Raw genomic sequence first — 26,539 nt, 5'->3', positions numbered from 1 at the left:
TATGCTATTACAAACACAATCTAAGATTTCTTTTTCTCCTCCTTTTTCTTTCTCCTCCATTCTTTATATTAGATATTATATTCTGTACTCTTTGTCTATCCCTTGATTGACTTTGGGGATAATTTAGTTTTGCATTTGCTTAGTAATTAGCTGTTGTACTTTCTTTACTGTGGTTTTATTACCTCTGGTGACAGCTATTCAACCTTAGAAACACTTCCATCTATAGTAGTCCCTCCAAAATAGACTGTAGAGATGGTTTTTGGGAGGTAAATTCTCTCAGCTTTTGCTTATCTGGAAATTGTTTAATCCCTCTTTCAAATTTAAATCATAATCTTGCTGGATAAAGTAATATTGGTTCCAGCCCCATCTGCTTCATTGCATTAAATACATCATGCCACACCCTTCTGGCCTGTAAGGTTTCTGCTGAGAAGTCAGATGTTAGTCTGATGGACTTTTCTTTGTATGTGATCTTATTTCTCTCTCTGGCTGCTTTTAAGTCTGTCCTTATCCTTGATCTTTGCCATTGTAATTACTATATGTCTTGTATTGTCTTCCTTGGGTCCCTTGTGTTGTGAGATCTGTGCATCTCCATTGCCTGAGAAACTATCTCATTCCCCTGATTGGGGAAGTTTTCAGGAATTACCTCCTCAAAGACACTTTCTATCCCTTTCTCTTTCTCTTCTTCTGGTACTCCTGTAATGCAAATATTGTTGTTTGGATTGGTCACACAGTTCTCTCAATATTCTTTCATTCTTAAAGATCCTTGTTTCTCTCTGTGCCTCAGCTTCTTTGTATTCCTCTTGTCTAGTTTCTATTTCATTTATTGTCTCCTCCACCATATCCAATCTGCTTTCAATACCCTCCATTGTGCTCAACAATTGGATCTCTGACCAAAATTCATTCCTGAGTTCTTGAATGTCTTTCTGTACCTCCATGAGCAGGTTAATGATTTTTATTTTCAACTCCCTTTCAGGAAGAGTCATGAGGTCCATGTCATCTTTCTCAAGGGTTATATTCATTTTACTCTGTACCAAGTTCCTTTGGCATTTCATATTTATGGTGCCCTCTAGTGTCCAGAAGCTCTACTCTCTGGAGCTGCTCGGCCCCTGAAGCAATGTCGTGCATTGCAGGGGAGTGGGATTGGTGCTTGGCATGAGGAAAGAGCTGTTCCCTGCTTCCCAGCTGCTATGCCTGTCTCCACTGTTTGAACCAGTGGGCCGAGCACATAGGTGTAAGCTTTTGACCCAGAGCAGCCAGATATGGATCCCTGCTTTCCACAAGTGGCTGGAATCTCAGTCTCTTCAGGAATTCTGCCCATCTTACCTTTCCAACCCTGTAATCATGAGAATATCATGAAAGCACCATGAAACTGTAGGTTTGTGCACCCAGAGCAGATCTCCAGAGTTAGGTATTCAGCAATCCCAGGCCTCCATTCCCTCCCCCCTGCTGTTTGTCTTCCTCCTGCTGGTGAGCTGGGGTGGGGGAAGGGCTTGGGTCCCGCCGGGCCACAGCTTTGGTACGTTACTCTGTTCTGTGAGATCTGCTCTTTTCTCCAGGTATATGCAGTCTGGTACAGTCCTCTTTCCTGTTGCTCTCTGAGGATTAGTTGTATTATATTTTCATATTATATTTTGTTTTAGAAAGAAGCCTCTGTCTCACCTCTCACACTGCCATCTTTAACCCAAGATCCCTGACTGGCCCATTTTAAAATTTTATTTATTTGTTCAAAGTCTCCTCGAGTTTATCCCTCCTTTTTTCTTAAACATTTTTTCTGGCATTTTGTCCGAGTATTTTCTTCTGCCACTTCATTTTGTTTGGCTGTTTGTTTCTATGTATTAGGTAGTTCAGCTATATCTCCTGGTCTTTACACATACACACACACACACAAGTATATATAACATTGAAAAAGAATTTGGGGGGAGGGGGCTTTTAAATCACACATATGACTAGATCCAGTCTGGAAGAATATGAATCAGTGAGTCTGGATTGTAGCTATTGGTGTTTGTGCATTGCTTAAAAGTTTCACAGATGATTTTTTAAAAATAGTTTTTAAAACTGAAGTATAGTTGATATACAATTTCAAGTATACAACATAGTGATTTGACAGTTATCTACAGTGTTAAATGTTCAATCCAACTATTGTAGCTACTATCTGTCAACATAGAAAGATGTTGCAGTATTGACTTTATTTTCTATGCTGTACTTTCATCCTCGTGTCTCATTTACAATTAAATTTTATGTCCCTTAATCTCTCTCACCTATTTCACTCACCTACCCCAACACCTCCCCTGTGGTAACTTCTCAGCATCTGTGAGTTTATTGCTGTTTGTTTTCTATTTTTAGATTCCACTTAATAAGTGAAATCATATGATTTTTGTCTTTCTCTGCCTTGGTTATTTCACTTAGCCTAATATCCTCTAGGTCCATCTGTGTTGTTACAAATGGCAAGATTTCATTCTTTTTCATGTCTGAATAATACTGTATTGTATATATGTACCACATTCTTCTTTATTCATCTATTAATGGACATTTCAGTTGCTTACATATCTTGGCTACTGTAAATAATACTACAATAAACATAATAGTGCATATATCCTTTTGAGTCAGAGATTTTGTTTCCTTAGGGTAAATTCTTAGAAGTGGAATTACTGCATTGCATGCATTCTTATTTTTTTTATTTTTGGAGGAATATCCATATTGCTTTCCACAGTTCCTGCACCAATTTACATTCCCACTAACAGTGTGCTGAAGTTCTCTTTTCTCCACATCCTCACCAACCCTTATTTTTCATCTTTTGGATAGAGGCCATTCTAACGGGTGTGAGTTGATATCTCACTGTGCTTTTGATTTGCATTTCCCTGATGATCAGTGATATGGCACATCTTTTGATGTGCCTTTTGGCCATCTGTATGCTTTCTTTGGAAGTGCCTGTTCAGATCTTCTGTCCACTTAAAAATTTTTCATCTTGAGTTGTATGAGTTATTTTGAATGTTAGCCTCTATTCAGATATTTAATTTGTGAATATATTCTTCCATACAGTAGATTGCCTTTGTTTTGTTGGTTTCCTTTGATGTGCAGAAGCTTTTTAGTTTGGCGTAGTCCGTCTATTATTGCTTTTATTTCCCTTGCCCAGGAAGATGTATCCAGAGAACAATTGCTCATGCTTATGTTCAAGAGGTTTTTGTCTTTTTTATTTCAAGAGTTTTATGGTTTCATGTCTATTTAGGTCTTTAATCCATCTGGACTTTACTTTCATTTATGGTGTTAGGCAGTAATTGTTTCATTCTCTTGCATGTAGCTGTCCAGTTTTCCTAACACCATTTACTGCAGAAATTGTATTTTCCCCATTGTATATTGCCTCCTTTGTCATATGTTAACTGACCATTAGGTGTGTATTTATATCTGGGCTATTCTGTTCCATTGATGTGTTCTTGTGCCAGTACCATATTGTTTTAATCATGATACCTCCAGATTTGTTCTTCTTTTCCAATACTGCTTTGGCTATTCACAGTCTTTTGTTCTATATATTTTAGGATTATTTGCTCTAGTTTATTGAAAAATGCATTGGTATTTTGATAAGGAATGCATTGAATCTGTAAATTGCTTTGGGCAGGATGCCATCTTGGCAATATGTATACTGGTCTTGAAAGCTGTGGTTTTCTGTAATAGGAGTCCTGTGGTGCCCAGATGTACAATACACCCTGGTCACCAGAGCCAGGCACCCCAGGGGTGGCCCCTGTGATCTGTGTATGCCTTCTTGTTATGGCTAAGCCACAACTGCTGTGAGTGGGCTGGTAGATGAGGCTGGCCTTCTGCCTGGCTGTCAGCAATGACCAGTATGTCTCTTGCAGATGCACTAGTTTACAAGACTCCTTATAGATGTAGCTGGCTGGAAGGCCAGGCATAGTTCTAGCTAATATGGTGGTGGGTGCCACTTGCACCTTCCCTCCCCAAGGCAGTACTAGCTTTGATGAGGTACCTCTTGGGCTGAGCATTTTGGGTGGGGGCAAATCTGCAGGGGAATGCTGGGGCAGAGCAAGTAGTGCTGACATAGTAGGTGGAGAGTATCAGAACTGGCTCCCACAAGCATCCAGTCAGCTAGGCAGAAGGAGGAAACAAAAAAAGCATCACCAGCTCTTCTCCTGGAGAAAGCTCCTGCAGACCATTCTGAAGTCATTCAACAAATCTCCTTTCAAACAGCTATTTCAATGTTGGGTCTCAGACCACCTGACACAGTATGCCCATCCTCCAAGTAGAGACTCAGTCTCCCACAGTCCTTCTGATCTGGCATTAAGCCCTGATTTACAAAGCCAGATATTATGGATGTTTATTTGGTACAGATCCCCAGGCCTGTGTGAGCTGGGTGTAGGAGTTTACCCCCTCCCCCACTCCATAGCTCTATTCCTTCCCACTTATGGGTTGGAAAAGTTTTGGATCCCAATTGATTGTGGCTCTGCTCTCTACTGTTCTTGATGTGGCCTTTTGTTGTTACCTGTGGAAAGTCTGTTCTGCTGGTCATTTTTAGTGAGTTATATTTAGGTAGCCGCTGACCTTTCTGTATATGTGGGAGGTCATCACAGTGATTTCTCTCCTGCATCTTCCTAGAATCCCTCCAGAAAGTTTTATTTTTAAGGTTAACAATCTCATGATATCTATTTAAAAGAAAACCTTTGTCCTTGCTTTACTTTCAAATTTAATTTTTCATTCATAGTAGTTATTTTGGCACAATGGAACATGTATGGCAGTCATACAGTAGGCAAGTGTTCGGCAAATTTAAAAACAGACCAGGTGTGTACTTTAGCTATGTCACTTACTATTGTAAAACTGGGCACTAAAAAAGAAAAAGTACATGAAGCACAGGGCACAATGCCTGGCACCATGGGAAACATGATACACATGTTCCCCTTGCCAACTTATCTGGAAGGCTCCTCAGCCCCCACCTCCTATGCCTTTGCTTGTACCACTTAACCTGCTGTTTTGGAAATAAGCTAAAAGGCCCTTTGTTTTCCCCTACACTGAACAAATATTATCTTCAGAAGAACTGCTTCTTATATTAACCCGAGTAGGTTCTCTCTATTATGAGAAGCTGTGTACAAATAGGCTTAGGGATTAACATTACAAAAAATCTTTCCTCTCTCCTAATAATTTAAACATTCCTTAAGGATAGGGATTATGTCTTTTTGTTCATTAATTTTTAAATTTTTAAAATTAAGGTATCATTGATATAAACTCTTATGAAAGTTACAATGTGGTTACTACATTCACCTGTATCATCAAGTCCCACCCATACCCCTTGAAGTCACTGTCCATCACTATGGTAAGGTGCCACACAGTCACTACTTGTCTTCTCTGTGCTACATTGTGTTCCCTGCGAACCACCCTCACACCATGTGTACTAGTAATACCCCTCAATCCCCTTCTCTCTCCCTCCCCACCCGCCATCCCACAACCCTCCCCTATGGCAACTGAAGGTCCCTTCTTGGAGTCTAAGTCTACTATTTTGTTCCTTCAGTTTTGCTATGTTGTTATACTCCACAAATGATGGAAATCATTTGGTATTTTTCTTTTTCTACCTGGCTTATTTCACTGACTATAATACCCCCTAGCTCCATCCATGTTGTGGCAAATGGTAGGATTTGCTTCTTTCTTATGGCTGAATAGTATTCCATTGTGTATATGTACCACCTCTTCTTTATTCATTCATCTACTGATGGACACTTAGGTTGCTTCCATATCTCTGCTATTGTAAATAGTGCTGTGATAAACATAGGAATGCATATGTCTTTTTGAATCTGAGAATTGTTTTCTTTGGGTAAATTCCTAGGAATGGAGTTCCTGGGTCAAATGGTATTTCTAATTTTAGTTTATTGAGGAACCACCTTATTGCTTTCCACAATGGTTGATTCCTAAGTATTTTATTCTTTTTGATGCAATTGTGAATTGAATTGTTTTCCTGATTTCTCTTTTTGCTAGTTCATCATTAGTATAGGAATGCAACAGATTTCTGTGTATTAATTTTGTATCCTGCAACTTTGCTGAATTCAGATATTAGTTCTAGTAGTTTTGGAGTGGATTCTTTAGGGTTTTTTATGTACAATATCATGTCATTTGCAAACAGGGACAGTTTGACTTCTTCCTTACCAGTCTGGTTGCATTTTATTTATTTGTGCTGTCTGATTGTTGTGGCTAGGACCACCAGGACAATATTGAATAAAAGTGGGGAAAGTAGTCATCCTTGTCTTGTTCTGATCTTAAAGGAAAAGCTTTCAGCTTCTCATTAAGTGTGATGTTGGCTGTGGGTTTGTCATATATTGCCTTTATTATGTTGAGGTAGTTGCCCTCTATACTCATTTTGTTGAGACTTTATCATGAATGATGTTGAATTTTGTCAAATGCTGTTTCAGCATCTATGGAGATGATCTTGTGGTTTTTGTCTTTTGTTGATGTGGTGTATGATGCTGATTTTCAAATATTGTACCATCCTTGCATCCCTGGAATAAACCCTACTTGGTCATGATGGATCATATTTTTTATGTTTTTTTATTCAATTGGCTAATACTTTGTTGGGTATTTTTGCATCTATGTTCATCAGGGATATTAGGCTGTAATTTTTTGTGTGTGCCGTCTTTGCCTGGTTTTGATATTAGAGGGATGCTGGCCTCATAGAATGAGTTTGGAAGTATTCCCTCCACTTCTGCTTTACGGAAAACTTTGAGGACGGGTATTAGGTCTTCACTAAACGTTTGATAAAATTAGCAGTGAAGACATCTGGGCCAGTAGTTTTTTTCTTAGGTAGTTTTTTGATTACCAATTCAATTTCATTGCTAGTAATTAGTGTGTTCATATTTTCTGTTTCTTCCTGGGCCAGCCTTGGAAAGTTGTGCTTTTCTAGAAAGTTGTCTATTTCTTCTAGGTTTTTCTATTTGTTAGAATATAATTTTTCATAGTATTCTCTCATAATTCTTTGTATTTCTGTGGTATCCATAGTGATTTTTTCTCTCACTTCAGATTCTCTTTATATGTGTAGACTTTTTTCCTGATAAGTCTGGCTAGGGGCTTATCTATTTTGTTTATTTTCCCAAAGAACCAGCTCCTGCTTTTATTGATTCTTTCTATTGTTTTATTCTTCTCGATTTTATTTATTTCTGGTCTGATCTTTATTGTGTCCCTCCTTTTACTGACTTTGGGCCTTATTCTTCTTTCTTAAATTTCATTAATTCTGAGTTTAGATTGTTCATATGGGATTTGTTCTTCTTTCCTGAGGTAGGCCTGTATTGCAATATACTTCCCACTTAGTACGGCCTTTGCTGTGTCCCACAGATTTTGTGGTGTTGAATTATTGTTGTCATCTGTCTCCACATATTGCTTGATCTCTGTTTATATTTGGTCATTGATCCATTGATTATTTAGGAGCATGTTGTTAAACCTCTGTGTTTGTGGGCTTTTTTGTTTTCTTTGCATAATTTATTTCTGGTTTCATACCTTTTTGGTCTGAGAAGCTGGTTGGTACAATTTCAATCTTTTTTAATTTACTGAGGCTCTTTTTGTGGCCTAGTATATGATATATTCTTGAAAATGTTCCATGTGCACTTGAGAAGAATGTGTATCCTGCTGCTTTTGGGTGGAGTGTTCTATAGATGTCCGTTAGGTCTATCTGTTCTAATGTGTTGTTCAGTACCTCTGTCTCCTTGTAATCCCTCTCAGCAGGAATAAAACTAAAGGATTTCTATGGGGATACATATGTGCATAGTTGAAAAACAGTTGACATGTTCATGCTGGTACCTGTTTTTAGCCTGGTAAGTGCTAAGAATCACAGTACTGATTTTTTGTAATTCTAGGAAAATACATACAACACAAAATGTACCATGCTAACCATGTTTAAGTGTCCAGTTCAGTGGCACTAAGTAGTCATATTGTTGTGCTATTGTCACTACCATCCCTCTCCAGAACTCTTTATCTTGCAAAACAAACTGTGTACCTATTAAACATTAATTCTCCATTCCCTCCCCACCAGCTCCTGGCAACCATTTTTCTACTTTCTGTCTCTATGGATTTGACCACTCTAGGTACCTCACATAGCATTTGCCCTCTTGTGACTGGCTTATTTCACTTAGCACAGTATCTTCCATGGTTCACCCATGTTGCAATATGTGTTAGAATTTCCTTCCTTTTTCAGGCTGCACATTCTTGATTTTCAAGGGGTAAAAAAACAACTCTGTGTGTATATTAACAGATTACTTTATTATGTCATTCTAAATATTACATAAATACAGCCTATATAGTAGAGTATAAAATTTTCCAGTAAGAAGTTCAAGAGGACATATAGCACTATTTTAATAGGAATACTTTGGCTTTCTTATATAAGATGAAAAAAATTTGAATTGTTTTTATCTCCTGCTAAGATTAACAGCAAAACCAAGTAGAAAAATAAGTGTGTTAAAAAAAAGATACTCCAATATTTTTCAGTGGACTTATTCCTCTCTTCATTACATACATACTCACTCAAATTATTAATCTAATAACAAGTGGTTCTTCATGTATATTAGCAACTCAGTAAATGTTTGTTGAATGAACTATCTACAGATAGTTCATTTATTGGATCTGCTCCTTTATTTTGTGCTTGCTTTTTTTCAAGTAAGAATAATAAACATACTGAAGTTCTTGTTTTGTCCAGTTCAAAAGCCTACAGAAGAGTGATTGTTACAAATACTACCCATTGTAGCTAATCAACAAAGTAATGTGCATTTATCAACCTAGTAAGAAAATCCTATCATGTTGCAAAACGAATTCTAACCTAATAATTCATTGGGATTCAGTAATTTGTGACACGGTCATAAAAGGGGCTAGGACTTCTAGGTTTTTTATATATTTCACCTACCAGTGAATTCCTATGTTTGGGCTCTCACTCCCACTTCAACCTCTAAGCGCACTTAAAAACATTGCTAAAAATAGTAGGTGCTGCATCTCTTCATCCTCTTGCTAATTTGGCTCTGAAAATGTACTAAGCCTCCAAGTTCAGCTGGGGGACATTCTCAGCATCAAACAGAATTCACTAAGGGAGTTCCCATAAATGGAAATACGTTCATGGGCCAGAGAGCAGAATAAAGCTATATTCTTAAAGCAAGCTCAATGTGTAGATATGATAAAACTCAAAGTTTAACACTCTTACCTCCCAAAGTCACATTTTACAACCAAACCTAAAAAATTTGGACCTTTTCAGGAAAATAATAATTTCGAGCCATTTTCAAAGTTTAATTTTGTTAAGTATTATACACCTAACATAACTGAAAGAGGAAAATAAAAAAAGCTGGTGAAGTTTCAAATAAGCAAATTTGTGATGATATTTGGCCTAGATACAAGAGATACAACTAATTCCATTAAGTCCAAAAGTTGGTTTTAAGAACCACTTCTTTTGAGTCAGATGTAGCAGATCTGATGATAAAGCAGCTGTAATTTAGGAAGACAAGAATATATTGAATATGTCATTATTTTCCTCTTAATGATTAGTACATATAGGGAAAAATGTGGGCAGTTGCAATTTAAACTTGAATTTTCAAATTTTATCTTTATAAAACACCATTGGAGATTCCAACTTATAAAATATTCACCTTTGTGCAAATGAAATTTCTTTCATTATGAACTTTTAAGATCTAAATTACTAGTTTTTATGTGCTTAAGAAGAATTCTGGCTAACCTAGAAATTTACCTTTATATAACTATCATTTCAATAGGTATAACTCATATTAAACTCATTATTTTGATAAACTGTGAAGTTAAAGTCATTAACAGTATAACCACACAAACAAAAGCCTCAAATGATCTTCACTGTTCCTTCACAGTAAGGTACTGAATGAGCAACTAACACATATTTCAACAAGCCCCCAAATTAGCATCTTTAATTCATGGTGGGAACTTTTTGACTATCTCCCAATTCACAAACTGTCCCAACTCCTGGTGTCAAAAAGGTTGTTGATATGTGAGCCAGGGGAGCTGCCACAAATGTCCCCTTTCCAAGTCCAGAGTCTAATCTAAAAAAAACAGCCAGCTAAACTTTCACCCTTTTAACGTGTTCTAGCCAAATTACAGTAACATTTAAAATACATATATCTGGAAACAAAGAATTATTTCAAATGGGTTCAGGAAAAGCCATACATCCTTCATATATTCCTACACAGAAAACTGTGTCTCAGATGTGGAGAAACAACCTGAAAACTTTTTTACCTGCAGAATTATATCACCTGTAGAGCACAAACGACACACCTTCACCTGTGCCCCAGAGCACTCACACAAACCCAGCAGCCTTGGGATTCAGTTCTTAAAGGCTCCACATTTACTGGCTTTAGCAATAAATTCCTTTAGCAGAGGGCCATCCATTTGCCAAAATGCTGCAGTCTGTGTAACTTCTGTCAAATGATTGATGCAAAACTTAAAGCAGAATTCTTCTAAATCCTGGACACACATGACAAAAATAAAAACAAGAAGAGGCCTTTTTTTATTAACTTTAATTGAATTACTGATCTTCAAACCCCTCACCCCATATCTCTCACCCTCCCTTAGAAAAGATATTTGAGGCCAGAAACCTCAAACTAGGCACACAAGTGACCAAATATATGTATCAGAAAAACACAAACTATTTACTCAAAATATAGTAAAAACAATGGTTCCCCTACTTCAAGTCTAACTCTTCACAACACACACACACACGCACGCACACTATGGGGGCAGAGTTTCTGCATGGTCATCACATTGTCTAGTCATAATCAAACTGTTTTAAACAGCTGAAAGCATGCACCTGAAACTAATACTGAATGACAATTCTTCAATTCTTAAAAAGCTGAAATCAACTTTAGTCCTTATTATGTTTTGTCACATTCAAGAAGTCAGAAAAGAATTGAAATGTGAGTTATTTAGTTTAAGACAGGACTTTAAGAAATAGAAAAGTGATGAAGAAATGTGGTCAACCTCAGATGACACATTAAAAAAAAAATTCCAAGGACTTTAAATTACTTTCATACTCTCCATACAAAAATGCTTACATTTTTGAAGCCACAGAGAAAATACAACTTCTATCACACTAATTTTTCAGCTATTCAATGTAGAAAAGAATACTCAGAGATTGGATTTTTCAAATGAAGTCACCAAATGCCAACATTAAGAAGGAAAGTAGCAGACAAGTGACAAATCAGAACAATTAAAAAATCTACTTATGCCTGTGTTAATACATCCTTTCATCCTCAGCAAAACTCTAACAGTGTTGGTTCTTCCTTCAAAAGTTAGAACACACATTAAATTAGTTAGGTACCTGGAATGTATACAAAAACTAAGTATATAAAAGCAAATCACACTACTGCAATGGGATATGGTCGGGGGCCTCAATAATATGGGTGAATGTAGTAACCACATTGTTTTTCATATGAAACCTTCATAAGAGTGTATACCTAAAAAAAGAAAAAAAAAGAAAATCACCTAGGAAACTCTTATCACATTCCAGCCACCGTGAAATGAGAATTTTAGGCATAGTGGACAAGGGCCCAAACATATAGACACACCCCTTCTCTACTCTCTCAGTGCAGACCCTGCAGACAAATACTTTCTTCTTCTCAGGGTTCCTCTGTTCCTACCTGAAAGATGCTCCCCTCCAGTCACATAACCAGTAAGAGATAAAATCAGCCTCATATGTATCACCCAGCTGCTGCCAGAGTTTTGTTTTATAGATGATTCAAAATGCATTTGAATTGTTAATGCAATCTCTGGATCCATGTTTTTAAATAAGAGATTCCCAGTGGGATCAAGTACAGCTGAATGTTCTGTGTATTATAAGCTAAAATGTTAAACTATATAAAACATTCCCTCTCACATTATTATTAGAGAAAAACTACTCCTGGTATTATAACTCAATAATTAATAAATAGCTCTAGGGACGGACTAAATTATATTCCACAGGAATTTAAAAGTTGTATTTTAATTTTATCAAAACTAGAGAACTAGTATATCTACACATAACATAGAAGAAATAACCTGTAATGAGCTTGGAAATATTCTTTAAACCATATAATGCATCAGATATGGATCTTTAAATATTAATTTTTAATTATATAATTCCAAATTCAAAGGAAAAGAACAGTACATTAAATTCCAGCATTGTAAAACCTTTCTTATGTCTACTAATTTGGAATTAAAGATATTTTTAGTATATGTGAAAAAGTGAGTTTACTCAACTTACTAACTGTAGAGATCATCCTAAGTACAAACTTTTAAGAACTGTTCTCTGTAGTACAGACATGCAAATGGTGCTTCTAATTATAAATCATTTCATACATCAATGAAAATACTTCTATCAAACTGCTTTCCCTTCCCCTACAGATAGTGTGAATTGGTGAGATACTTCAGTACTCAAGAAGGTTTAACCATTTCAAACATAAAAGTCTAACTAGAGAGTACTGAAAATAATCTAAATCTGGGTTGTGTAAGTAACTGCTGTTCAATAAATGAACCTTGGTTAAGGCAGATCTAGAGAAAAGGAAGCACTGAATGCACTTGGGGAGAGAAATTGGAATTTTCAAGTTCATCTGCATGAACCAGGGTGTGAAACAGCCATGCAGCTTCACTTAGTAACCAATGTCTTGAGCCAGTCTGCCTTTGAGGTATGAATTAGATAAACATCCTTCTGATAATTTTAAATATTTGAAGAACCTACATGATCTGTTCACCTCATTCTGTAAATGATCACATCTTCATTTACCTAGAAAAGAAAATGATAGTCTTACCCAACTAATAAGTCAACTGAAATAGGACTGCTAAGCTTTAAATATATTTCCAGGACAGATGAAGTGACTCACTTGACCAGTGAATGAAAAAAGTTCTAAAAGAATGAAATAATCTTAAGGCCCATGGGATAGGGAAGTGAGAGAGGGTATAAATTCCAGGGGTCTAATACCACATTCTTGGTATTTAGAAACTAAATTCCATGTTTATGACATCTTGTGGTAAAATTATTATTTTATGTGATTTGCCTCAGAACCACTTTATATCAGATTTGTTATAATTAGCAAGATCAAAATAAATTTCTATTCTGAAATATATAATTTCATTCCAAACTTTTAAACACTTAAATTATTCCATTCACAATACATACTCTGAAAATAAGTTGGTTTTTTTCTACAGATTTTCTTTAGTAATGAGTTAAAACAGAGAATTGATGGTTTTACTATCCATCCTTTAAAAAATGCTAATGAGCCTTTAAGAGTTTTTATCCAATCCTAAAATCCCGAAGCTAAAATTGTTGAATGCTAAGACTTCCTGTGGAAGGCCACTTGACCAGAGCACTGTCTTTGTGTCATATGGAACCCTTGAGACATATTCCAGATGGCAAGAGATTGTAAAACACACCTAACTCTGTCCAAACTTGTTAAAATAATTATCAAACAAAACTCCAAAACCGTTAAGACTAGAATTCACTCTGTTGTACATTAAATACAAAATATTTCAGGTTAACATCTTTTGGTTTTGTTTGTTAGAATATATTTAAATGTCTTATGGGAAAAAATAAAGGTTCTTTCACTACGCCCAAAAATCTCTACAACCTACTGATCATGGGAAACTTTTAAAGAAAAAAAAAATTCTAACTATCTGGCTTCAGCACAAAGTTATCCAATATAAACATATCCAATACTCATATCACAAACCAACTTTGGAATTAGATTCCTGGGCTCACATTTATTGCTTCCCATCAAAAGCAAAATTTTAAGGCACAAGTTGCTTAGCAAGTAGGATTTTCTGGAAAGTTCTCTACTCTGTTTAAACAAATAATACTTAACTGCTTCTAATGTTCAAATATACATAGAAAACAAAAATTTCCTAAGAAACCACATAAATGGAACCATTTCAAAATTTTTATAACGTGATACAGAACTACCTTGTGACAATGTTTTATTCACGTTTCTCCCTTGATGTCAACATTTATTTGGGTTTCTAGACGGATGTTTTAAGTGCTCCTTTTCCTCTTTACTAAAACATGTAGGAAGTTTGACAATGCAGTCATAACGCAAGAGTTCCACAACAATCAGCTTTCTTAAAAAAATCTTCCTAACTCCTGAGTCAAGATAAGTTTTGTTGCTTTTATGTGCATATATTTGCTTCAAAATTGTCAGAAGGGGGTGTGTAGGAACTCAAGTAACTTTTACAGAAAGGAGAACAAATAAGAGAAGCAGGTAGGTAGTCTGTCTTCTCAGCATTTCATCCCAACAGAATGACAAAAAAGTCATTGAGTCTCCTTAAATGGAGCTTCTAAAAATAAATGTTCTGCAATTAATTTCCAATCTTAGTAATAGTGCTGATAAACTAATATATACAGTAAGTGTTATGTTTTTGTATAATAAATACTTTATTTATTTACAATTAAGGAAATAAAATGTAAAGGTACATAATTCAATTCTATAATTCCTTCTCAGAACCTAAAAAAATACAACCTAGAAAGAAAGAAGTGACTTTCTGTTTTCTATTTGCTACTTTTTTTTACACTGTGTAGTATTTGAGGGGTTTTGATTTTATTTTGTTTCTAACATTTGTTAGAAAGCACACCTTCAAGGTGAGGTGTTTCAAATATATTCATTCATTCAACTCGACTTATTTTTGAGTGCCAACTATATACCTATATTATGGTAGAGTCTGAGGAATCACATGCATTTTGTGGTCTCAAGGAAGTTTTCAATATGTTTACATTTGATATGAGAAAAATGAAAACTAGTAAAGGAAATTATCAACTGGCATAGATAAAAGTCGCCCACCACTTTTTCTGTACTTTCTGGGGAAGATGTTACCTGAAAGTGAGAAAGAAATTTCCGATGATTAAAGCTGAGATATTTGCCTCTGCCCAGGTGGTTCTGATTGGTTTTAGTCAGCAAGATCCTAACCCCAAGAGTATGGAACTCATTAGCAGTAAGGAAGAGTATGGAGTGAAAACCAGTAAGATTCTAAAGTCAATCACCAAATTGATAGTAAGGCACCAACCAATTTAAAATTGTATCACTGGGTAGTAATGAAATCTAAAGAAACAGCATTTCTAATAAAGAAGCTCTTGACATCACAGAAAAGGTAGGAAAAAAATCTATACTTCTGCTTCCTATTAGAAATGACCTACTTTGATCCTCATTCCATCTGTTGTAAGGCCACAAAGTCAGCTATATTTGCCCTTATCAAAGATTTATAATCATAATATAATCTCAACTAAAAATAGGGTACATTTTGAAAATATAAGCTATAATGGTCCATTTTGAACCCTAAGTGTAATAATGTCTGTCTTCCACATCTCCAAGGCCACAGCTGATATCAGTTGTTATGCTTGGTCAGATGATGACAAAATACCTCTATGAATGTGCTAATTGTGTTATTTAAGGTGGACAGTTTATCTAGACTTCTTGAACTCCAAGACTATTGCTCTCTATCATTCATTCTCTATGCAGTTGTAAAGCCGACCAGCCTCTGGGTCACTAATCCTTACTGCATCCTTCAGGTGGTACAATCTGCACTCAGTTCAACCAACATTATCCAGTGCCTGCTGTGTGCCAGGCACTACAGGGTACAGAGATGAAGATAAAGTTCTTGCTTATGAGCAGCTTATAATCTGATGACGCTTTGGTTCTTAACTTCAAAAAAGTGTACTAAACACAAATTTCAAACACCCAAAAGCCCATTCACAGAATCTCTAGAGATCCATGAATCCCAGATTAAGAATTCAAGCCAGTGCAATACCAACCAAACAAAATGAAAAGGAGCCCAGAAGAAATTCTTCACACATGAATACTTGTGTTATAATTAGATAATGACAGCACTACATAGCAGTAAAACCTGTGAGTAGGACCCCCGCAGCCAGTGCCCCTGGGACAAAGAAAAGCAAGTGCTTTATGAAAGTCTTAAAGGGACAGGGACCCCACAGCTGGACAGAAGCATTTCAGGACACTTATCCCAGCAGCTGGGAATCCCAGGGAACTCCAGGCACCCTAACCCCCTGGGCGGCAGTGCAGCTCAGAGACCCTCATGGCGATAAACAGCCTCCCACCCGTTTCCTTTCCAATGAGGCTCCTCCATATTGTAGGAGCAGCCTGAGGCTGGCCACATCCACGGCAACCTTGGAGCTCCACAGCAGCTGGGCAGGAATTAGAAACCCTGCCTGCACGCAGCTACCCAGCACAAGCCGCTAGGGTTTGCTGTTCTCCGAGGAGGAGGGACACAAACCAGCAAGAAGGGACTTTATCTTAGCCAACACATGTGCCAGCTCCCCACAAATACCACTAACGCCATGTAAAGGCAGAAGAATCTGATACAGACCAAGATCACAGAGGCAAACCCTGAGTAGATAGACCTAACCAATCTCCCTGAAAAAGAATTAAAAATAAAGCTCATAACCATACTGATGGAGTTGAAGACAAATATGCAAGAGCTAAGGGATGATGTCCAGAAGGAGATTACAGAAATGAAACAAACTCTGGAAGGATTTATAAGCAGAATGGATAAGATGAAAGAGGCCATTGATGGAATAGAAACCAGAGAACAGGAATGTATAGAAGCTGACACAGAGAGAGATAAAAGGATCTCCAGGAATGAAACAATATTAAGAGAACTGAGTGACCAATCCAAAAGGAACAATATCCGCATTATAGGGGTACCAGAGGAAGAAGAGAGATGAAAAGGGATACAAAGTGTCTTTGAAGAAATAATTGCTGAAAACTTCCCCAAAATGGGGAAGGAAATAATCAATCAGACCACAGAAGTGCACAGAAGCCCCAACAGAAGGGACCCAAGAAGGACAACACCAAGACACATAATAATGAAAAAGGCAAAGATCAAGGACAAGGACAGAGTTCTCAAGGCAGCTAGAGAGAGGAAAAAGGTCACCTACAAAGGAAAATCCTTCAGGCTATCATCAGACTTATCAACAGAAACCTTACAGGCCAGAAGAGAATGGCATGATATATTTAATACAATGAAACAGAAGGGCCTTGAACCAAGGATACTGTATCCAGCACAACTATCATTTAAATATGATGGCGGGATTAAACAATTCCCAGACAAGCAAAAGCTGAGGGAATTTGCTTCCCACAAACCACCTCTACAGGGCATCTTACAGGGACCGCTCTAGATGGGAGCACTCCTAAGGCTAAATAGATGTCACCAGAGAAAATAAAATCACAGCAAAGAAAGCAGACCAACCAAATACTAACTAAAGGCAAAAAATAAAATCAACTACTGATGAAAGCAGTTAAAGGAAACACAAAAGAGCACAGGATAAAACAACCAACATATGAAGAATGGAGGAGGAGGAATAAGAAAGGAGAAAAATAAAGAATCACCAGACAGTGTTTAAAATTGCTCAAAAAGCGAGTTAAGTTAGACAGTAAGATACTAAAGAAGATAACCTAGAACCTTTGGTAACCACGAATCTAAAGCCTACAATGGCAATAAGTACATATCTTTCAATAATCACCCTAAATGTAAATGGACTGAATGCACCAATCAAAAGACACAGAGTAACAGAATGGATAGGAGAGTAAGACCCATCTCTCTGCTGCTTGCAAGAGACTCACCTCAAACCCAAAGACATGCACAGACTAAAAGCCAGGGATGGAAAAAGATATTTCATGCAAACAACAGGGAGAAAAAGGCAGGTGTTGCAGTAGTATCAGACAAGATAGACCTCAGGGCAAGGAAGGTAACAGGAGATAAAGGAGGACATTGCATGGTGATGGGGGGCTTGGTCCAACAAGAGGATATAACCATTATGGATATGTGTGCACCCAACACAGGAGCACCAACATATTTGAAACAAATACTAGCAGAACTAAAGGAGGAAAGAGAATGCAATGCATTCATTTTAGGAGACTTCAGCATGCCACTCACTCCAAGGGATAGATCCACTGGACAGAGAATAAGTGGGGATGCAGGGGTACTGAGCAACACACTGCAACAGATGGACCTAGTAGACATCTGTAGAACTTTACATCCAAAAGCCACTATTTACAATAGCCAAGAAATGGAAGCAACCTAAGTGTCCATCAGTGGATGAATGGATAAAGAAGATGTACATATACACAATGGAATATTATTCAGCCATAAGAAGAAAACAAATCCTACCATTTGCAACATGGATGGAGCTAGAGGGTATAAATAAGCCAGGCGGAGAAAGACAAACACCAAATGATTTCACTCATATGTGGAGTATAGGAACATAGAAAGAATGAAGGAACAAAACAGCAGCAGAATCACAGAACCTAAGAATGGACTAGCAGTTACCAAATGGAAAGGGACTGGGGAGAATGGGAGGGAAGGGTGGGAAAAAAGAAAGGGAGTATTACGATTAGCATGTATAATGTGCGGGGGGTCATGGGGAGGGCTGTGCAACACAGAGAAGACAAGTAGTGATTATACAGCATCTTACTAGGCTGATGGACAGTGACTGTAATGGGGTGTGTGGGGGAGACTTGGTGAAGGGGGGACCCTAGTAAACATGTTCTTCATGTAATTGTAGATTAATGACAACAATATCAACAAAAATAGACAGTTCTTGATAAAGCTAATTGTAAATAATAAAGCCCTCAGAAGTCCCTCCCCCCCAAAAAATAAAAAAATAAACCAGTTAGTGTACTGAAAAAGAAAAAATATCAAAGTGGAGGAACTACCATTTTTTAAACTATGAATAGAGAATAAGCAAGGCCAGATTTCATTTTGTAGGAATCAGTCAGTTTGTTGGTTCCCTAAATAGAAGTGAAGTTACTCATCATTTCCTTTGTCTCATGCAAGAAAAAGAGGGGGAACAGAATTTGGGTTTGTTTGCTCTTTTATGTTACCTCTGCATCATATCTGACTGCAGCAGAGAATAATGAGAAGGCATTCTCTACAGTGATTCCTCGCTTGATAATGTGCTGACAAAGTTTTTTCAGTCTGTTCTCGCAGTAAGACGTTGCCAAATCCAAAAGACCTAGAAGTAAAAAGTATGGAAGGTTTAATCAAGTTTACTGCAATTTCCCATAATTTGTAAATACAAATTTCATTTGGATGGAAAGGGTTATATATAGATAAATCAGCAGAAGTTTGTTGGTGAATAATACCCTGAATTTTATTATTTTTTTTTTACTTCCTACCTCCCAGCCCCAAAACGACTCTCTTATCCTCACTGTATACAACTTTTTTTATAGGACAAAGGAAGGGGTAAAAATGGAATTTCCCTATTTTGCTTCCAAGATGACATGCTAGATCCATTAGCAACTTATACTTCCGTATTAAAAATTAAAGGTAAACCCATGATCATAAATTAACTGTACTAAAACCATTAACTACACAATACTATTTTTAAGGACATTTTCTTCAAATCATTTTTAAAAACCACATAAAAGCCAATAAACCTGAAACATTTACACCACAATACTGTAAGAACAAGGAAACATGTTTGACCATGTGGCCTAGCCAGTCCTAGCATGGCTGAGGTACCTATAGCATCTTCTGGTGGCAGGTCAACTGTATCTGTATAGAGGTACTGGAGGAAGGCATGGTACACTGGGTATGAAAATTGGTCTATTTCTATCACCTCCTTCATGTCCTCATTCCAGTAAGATTGGAACATTGATCGAAAATGCTCACACCTGAAACAGAATATCAAGAATCACCAATTAAGTTGATGAAATCAGGTAACGATTAAAGGCATCCTCAACTATTGTATTTGGGTGCACACTCACGGGGATCATGAATCTTAGCTAGCACCCTTAAAACATTTCACATGCAGGAATTTTATATTCACCCTTTACATTTTCGAGGACAGTTATACTATTATTATGAATTTTACACAGAGCCTAGAAGTACCTAGCATTTCAATAGTACCACTGTTCAATGGAAATAAGTATTCACAAAATTCATTTAAAAAAAAAATATAGGAGAGATTCAAGATGGCAGTGTAAAAGATGAGACAGAGAACTCCTCCCAAAACAACATACAGTAAGAAAATATACTTAATACAACTAACGCTGGAACAGCAACAGGAAAGAAGGCTTTACCAGACTGCATACAGACCTCACGAACAGAGCAGACCTCAAGAAACAGGGTAATGTATGAAAGCCTTGATCTGGTGGGACCCAAGCCCGTCCCTGAACTAGCTCACTGGCAGGAGGAAAAGAAACAGAGCAGGGAGGGGGTGGAACCCTAAGAGTGTTGAACACCCAGCCCTGGAGGGCTGCTTTCAAACACAGACCTACATTGTGTGGTGCTCTGGAGGTTGGTGGGGCTGGGGAGCTGGGACAGATGGAGTCCTTGAGAGACTGAGATTCCGGCTGTTTGTGATGGACGGGGATACAGATCCAGTTGCTCTGGGAAAAAGGGAAAGGCAGGTGATCTGAGAGGCTTTCTAGCAGCGAAAGGGCTACTGAAAGGATGGAGTTTGCATGGAGCTTGCGCAGGAGATGTGGACAAGGTTGTCTGGGCATGCTCTGCACAGCAGGTTGGGAACTCTGAAGAGCTTCAGCTGCACCATCTACTTGGCTGGCTACTCAGGTCTGAGGACCCCCACAGTGACACACAGCCTGATGCATGTTCCTCCAGGCCTGCTGGCACTGGATCACAAACCAGCAGTCACTGCACTAGTGTCAGGCCAGCCAGAGGGAGGTCCCACTTACAACACCTAAAGATGAAAGCACAGAGGCTTACACCTGTGTGCTTGGCCCACTGGGTCTGACACTGGAGATAAGCACTGCAGCCAGGAATCAGGAAACAGATCTTACCACCCCCCAGGAACCAGAGCTGCTCCCCTACAACTCCCAACTTCACTCTAGGGGCTGAGGAGCTCCAGAGACTACAGCTTCTGGGCACTAGAGGGTGCCACATACAAATATATCAAAAGAACCTGGTTCAGACCAAAATCTCACAAACCCCAGAAAAAGGGCCAAATGATACTGAACTCACCAATCTACCTGAAAGAGAGTTCAAAATAAAAATCATAAACATACCCATAGAGGTACAGAAAAATTTTCAAGAACTCAGGAATTAATTTAAAACAGAGATTCAATCATTAAGAAATTCCATGTCTGAAATGAAACATACAATGGAGGGATTTAAAAGCAGGGCTGGATGTAGTAGAAGAGATGGTAAATGGAACAGAAATTAGAGAAGAGGAATACAAAGAGGCTGAGGCACAGAGAGAAAAAAAGGATCTCTAAGAATGAAAGAATATTGAGAGAACTGTGTGACCAATCCAAACGGAACAATATTCACATAATAGGGGTGCCAGAAGTAGAAGAGAGAAAAAGGAATAGAAAGTGTCATTGAGGAGGTAACTCCTGAAAACTTTCCTAATCTGGGGAAGGAGATAGTCTCTCAAGCCATGGTGGTGCACAGATCTCCCAAGACAAGGGACTCAAGGAAGACAGCATCAAGACATATAATAATCAAAATGGCAAAGATCAGAATAAAGAGAGACTTTTAAAAGCAGCTAGAGAGAGAAAAAAAGATCACATACAAAGGAAAGCCCATCAGGGTATCATCAGAGTTCTCAACAGAAACCTTACAGACCAGAAGGGAGTGGCATGATATATTTAATGCAATGAAGCAGAAGGGCCTCGAACCGTGAATGCTCCACCTGGCAAGGTTTTCCTTTAAATTTGAAGGAGGGATTAAACAATTTCCAGATAAGCAAAAGCTGAGAGAATTTACCTCCCACAAATCACTTCTACAGTGCATTTTGGAGGGTCTGCTATAGATGGAAGTATTGCTAAAGCTAAATAGATGTCACCAGGGGAAATAAAACCACAGCAAAGTAAAACAATTCATTACTAAGGAGATGCAAAATAAAATCAACTACCCAAAAAGTAAATCAAGGGATAGACAAAGTGTACAGAATATGATGCCAAACATATAAAGAATGGAGGTGGAAGAAAAAGGAGGGGAAAAAAAAGAACCTTTAGGTTGTGTTTGTAATAGCATAAGAGGTGAGTCAGATTGTTAGGCAGTAAGGGAATTACCCTTCAACCTTTGGCAAGCACGAATCTAGAGATTGCAATGGCAATAAGTACATACATATAGATAAGCACCCTAAATGTAAATGGTCTGAATGCACCAATCAAAAGACATAGAGTCACTGAATGGATTAACAAACAAGACCCATTTATATGCTGCCAGCATCTAAAAGCTGAGAGACTCACTTCAAACTCAAAGACACACAGACTGAAAATAAAGGGATTGAAAAAGATATTTCCTACAACTAATAGGGAGAAAAAAGCAGGAGTTGCAGTACTTGTATCAGACAAAACAAAGGACATTATATAATGATAAAGGGATTGGTCCAAGAGGAGGATATAACTATTATAAATACACACCCAACACATGATCACCTTCATATGTGAAACAAACACTAACAGAATTAAAGGGGGAAATAGAATGCAATGCATCATTTTAGGAGACATCAACACATCATTCACTCCAAAGGACAGATCAACCAGAAAGAAAATAAGCAAAGAGACAGAGGCACTGAACAACGTATTAGAACAGATGGACCTAACGGCCATCTACAGAACACTCCATTCAAAAGCAGCAGAATACACATTCTTCTGAAGTGCACATGGAACATTTTCAAGAATAGATCATATATTAGGACACAAAAAGAACTTCAATTAATTTAAAAAGACTGAAATTGTACCAACCACCTTCTCAGAGCACAAAAGTATGAAAATATAAATAAATTACACAAAGAAAATGAAAAAGCCTACAAACACATGGATGCTTCATAAGATGCCCCTAAAAAATCAATGGATCAATGACCAAATAAAAACAGAGAACAAGCAATATGTGGGGACAAATGACAACAATAATTCAACACCACAAAAATCTGTGGGATGCAACGAAGGCCATGCTAAGAGGGAAGTACATTGCAATACAGGCCTATCTCAGGATAGAAGAACAATGCCAAATGAGCAGTCTAAACTCACAATTAACAAAACTAGAAAAAGAACAAATGAGGCCCAAAGTCAGTAGAAGGAGGGACATAATAAAGATTAGAGCATAAAAAAATAAAATCGAGAATAAAACAATAGAGAGAATCAATGAAAGCTGGAGCTGGTTCTTCTAGAAAATAAAGAAAATAAATAAAACCCTAGCTAGACTTATCAAGAAAAAAAGAGAGTCTACAAACATAAACAGAATCAGGAATGAGAAAGGAAAAATCACTATGGATACCACAGAAATACAAAGAATTATGAGAGAATACTATGAAAAATTACATGCTAACAAACTGGATAACCTAGAAGAAACTGACAACTTTCTAGGAAAATACAATCTTACAGGGCTAACACAGGAAGAAACAGAAAATCTGAATTACCAGCAAGGAAACTGAGTTGTAACTACCTAAGAAGAAAACCCCTGGAACAGATGTCTTCATTGCTGAATTTTATCAAACATTTAGTGAAGACCTAATACCCATCCTCCTTAAAGTTTTCCAAAAAGTAGGAGAGGAGGGAATACTCCCAAACTCATTCTACGAGGCTAACATCACTCTAATACTAAAATCAGGCAAAGACACCACAAAAAAGGAAATTGCAGACCAATAGCCCTGGTGAACATAGATGCAAAAATACTCAACAAAATATTAGCAAACTGAATTCAAAAATATATCAAAAAGATCATCTATCATGATCAAGTAGGATTCATCCCAGGGATGCAAGGATGCTACAATTTTTGAAAACCCATCATCATCCACCACATCAACAAAAAGAAGGACAAAAAGCACATGATCATCTCCATAGATGATGAAAAAGCATTCGACAAAATTCAACATCCATTAATGACAAAACTCTCAAAAAATGGGTGTAGAGGGCAAGTACCTCAACATAATAAAGGCCATATATGACAAACCCACAGCCAACATTATAGTCAACACCAAGAAGCTGAACACTTTTCTTTAAGATCTGGAACAAGACAAGGATGCCCACTCTTCCCACTTTCATGCAAAATGGTTCTGGAGGCCCTAGCCATGGCAATCAGGCAACACAAAGAAATAAAAGGCATCCAGATTGGCAAGAAAGAAGTCAAATTGTCCCTGTTTGCAGATGATGGATATTGTACATAAAAAACCCTAGAGAAGCCACTCCAACACTACTAGATCTAATATCTGAATTCAGCAAAGTTGCAGGATACAAAATTAATGCACAGAAATCTGTTGCATACCTGTATAGTAATGATGAACTAGCAGAAAGAGAATTCAGGAAAACAGTTCTGTTCACAATTGCATCAAAAATAATAAAATACCTAGGAGTAAACCTAACCAAGGAAGTGAAAGACCTATACTCTGAAAACTACAAGACACTCATCAGAGAAATTAAAGAAGATACCAATAAATGGAAACACATTCGTGCTCATGGATACAAAGATTTAATATTGTCAAAATGGCCACCCTGCCTAAGCAATCTACAGATTTAATGCAACCCCTGTCAAAATACCAACAGTATTCTTCAATGAACTAGAGCAAATAGTTCTAAAATTCATATGGAACCACCAGCAAATAGCCAAAGCAATCCTGAGAAGGGAGAATAAAGTGGGGTAATTATGCTCCCTGACTTCAAGCTCTACTACAAAGCTGCAGCAATCAAGACAATTTGGTACTGGCACAAGAACAGACTTATAGACAAATGGAACAGACTAGAGAGCCCAGATATAAACCCAAGCATATATGGTCAATTAATATACAATAAAGGAGCCATGGATATGCAATGGGGAAATGACAGCCTCTTCAACAGCTGGTGTTGGCAAAACTGAATTATTGTCTAACCCCATACACAAAAGTAAACTAAAAATGGATCAAAGATCTGACTGTAAGTCACAAAACCATAAAACTCTTAGAAAAAAACATAGGCAAAAATCTCTTGGACATAAACATGAGCAACCTCTTTATGAACATATCTCCCTAGGCAAGGGAAACAAAAGCAAAAATGAAAAAGTGGAACTATATCAAACTAAAAAGCTTCTGTACACCAAAGGACAGCATCAGTAGAACAAAAAGACACCCTACAGTATCAGAGAATATATTCATAAATGACATATCCGATAAAGGGTTGACATCCAAATTATATAAAGAGTTCATGCATTTCAGGGAACAAAAAGCAAATAAGCCAATTAAAAAATGGGGGAGAGGAGCTGAACAGACACTTCTCCAAAGAAATTCATATGGCCGACAGGCACATGAAAAGGTGCTCCACATCACTACTCATCAGAGAAATGTAAATTAAAACCACAATGAGATATCACCTCACACCAGTTAGGATGGCCACCATCCAAAAGACAACAAAAAATGTTGGTGAGGTTGTGGAGAAAGGGGAACCCTCCTACACTGCTGGTGGGAATGTAAACTAGTTCAACCATTGTGGAAAACTATTCAGAGGTTCCTCAAAAAACTAAAAATAGAAATACCATTTGAATCAGGAATTATACTCCTAGGAATTTACCCTAAGAATACAGGAGCCCAGTTTAAAAAAGATGGATGCACCCCTATGTTTATCACAGCACTATTTACAATAGCCAAGAAATGGAAGCCACATAAGTGTCCATCAGTAGATGAATGGATAAAGAAGAGGTGGTACATATACAGAAGGGAATATTTTTCAGCCATAAGAAGAAAACAAATCCTACCATTTGCAACAGCATGGATGGGGCTAGAGGGTATTATGCTCAGTGAAATAGGCCAGGCAGTGAAAGACAAGTATAAAATGATTTCACTCATGTGTGGAGTATGGGAACAAAGAAAAAACTGAAGGCACAAATTAGCGGCAGACTCACAGAACCCAAGAATGGACTAACAGTTACCAAAGGGAAAGGCACTGGAGAGGATGGGTGGGAAGGGAGGAATAAGGGGAAAACAGTGGCATTACGATTAGCACACATAATGTAGTTGGGGGGGGGCGGGACATGGGGAAGGCAGTATAACACAGAGATGAGTAGTGGCTCTATAGCATCTTACTACACTGATGGACAGTGACTGTAATGGGGTATGGGGGGGACTTGATAATAGGGGGAGCCTAGTAACCACAATGTTGCTCATGTAATTGTACATCAATGATACCAAAATAAAAAACAAAAACAATATAGGTGCTCCTGTCTCTGAGATTTCCCACACTCCGTAAGTGCGTAACTTTAAGTTTTCCCAACCTTTCAGGGTGCTTCTCTCTCTCTGAGGTTGCCTACACTTTCTAAATAACTTTAAATAAAACATTTACTCTGCTTCACTACTGTGTCTCTGCCTTTAAATTCTTTGTCGTAGTGGGGACAAGATATGAGGTAAATACACAACTGTCCGGCAACATATTTGGTGCCATGTGTTGAATGATTTACATCCCTGTTAAGCTGAACCAACCTCTCCCCCTGACGGATTTGGTGCTGCACAACTGGCATGGATTTCGAACCCCCGAAGAACCACACTGTTGGGTTGCATTCTCTCCCACTGATCCCAATTCCACCCTGAGACCCTCAAATTGTAAGTGGGTCAGCAGTTGAGCAGAGGTCTCTTACATTCAGGCTT

The 26,539-nt window shown here is 37.7% G+C and overlaps 1 protein-coding gene across 19 annotated transcripts in view; it reads right to left on the bottom strand.

The window, feature by feature from the left end:
- Nucleotides 1-8,222: 8,222 nt before the first annotated feature.
- The window catches only part of LOC108399920 (RCC1 and BTB domain-containing protein 1), a 123,737-nt gene continuing 105,420 nt past the window's right edge, over nucleotides 8,223-26,539 (bottom strand). For 11 of the 19 annotated variants that reach the window (XM_073212781.1, XM_073212782.1, XM_073212793.1 and 8 more), the window contains 3 exons: nucleotides 19,483-19,634; nucleotides 18,843-18,973; nucleotides 8,223-10,449 (listed from right to left, as the gene is read on the bottom strand). In XM_073212781.1, the coding sequence (XP_073068882.1) occupies nucleotides 10,309-10,449; nucleotides 18,843-18,973; nucleotides 19,483-19,634 (424 nt within the window). In that variant the 3' untranslated portion in view covers nucleotides 8,223-10,308. Of the gene's footprint in view, nucleotides 10,450-11,302; nucleotides 11,439-12,697; nucleotides 12,743-18,842; nucleotides 18,974-19,482; nucleotides 19,635-26,539 lie in introns of those variants that run through there. The other 8 variants (XR_012121139.1, XM_073212789.1, XM_073212788.1 and 5 more) reach the window with 8 other exon arrangements.

The sequence above is a fragment of the Manis javanica genome, chromosome 9 (genome assembly GCF_040802235.1).
Source record: "Manis javanica isolate MJ-LG chromosome 9, MJ_LKY, whole genome shotgun sequence".
Lineage (NCBI taxonomy): Eukaryota > Metazoa > Chordata > Mammalia > Pholidota > Manidae > Manis > Manis javanica.
The sequence above is the reverse complement of the archived record's forward strand: the minus strand, read 5'-3'. Positions and strand labels throughout refer to the sequence as shown.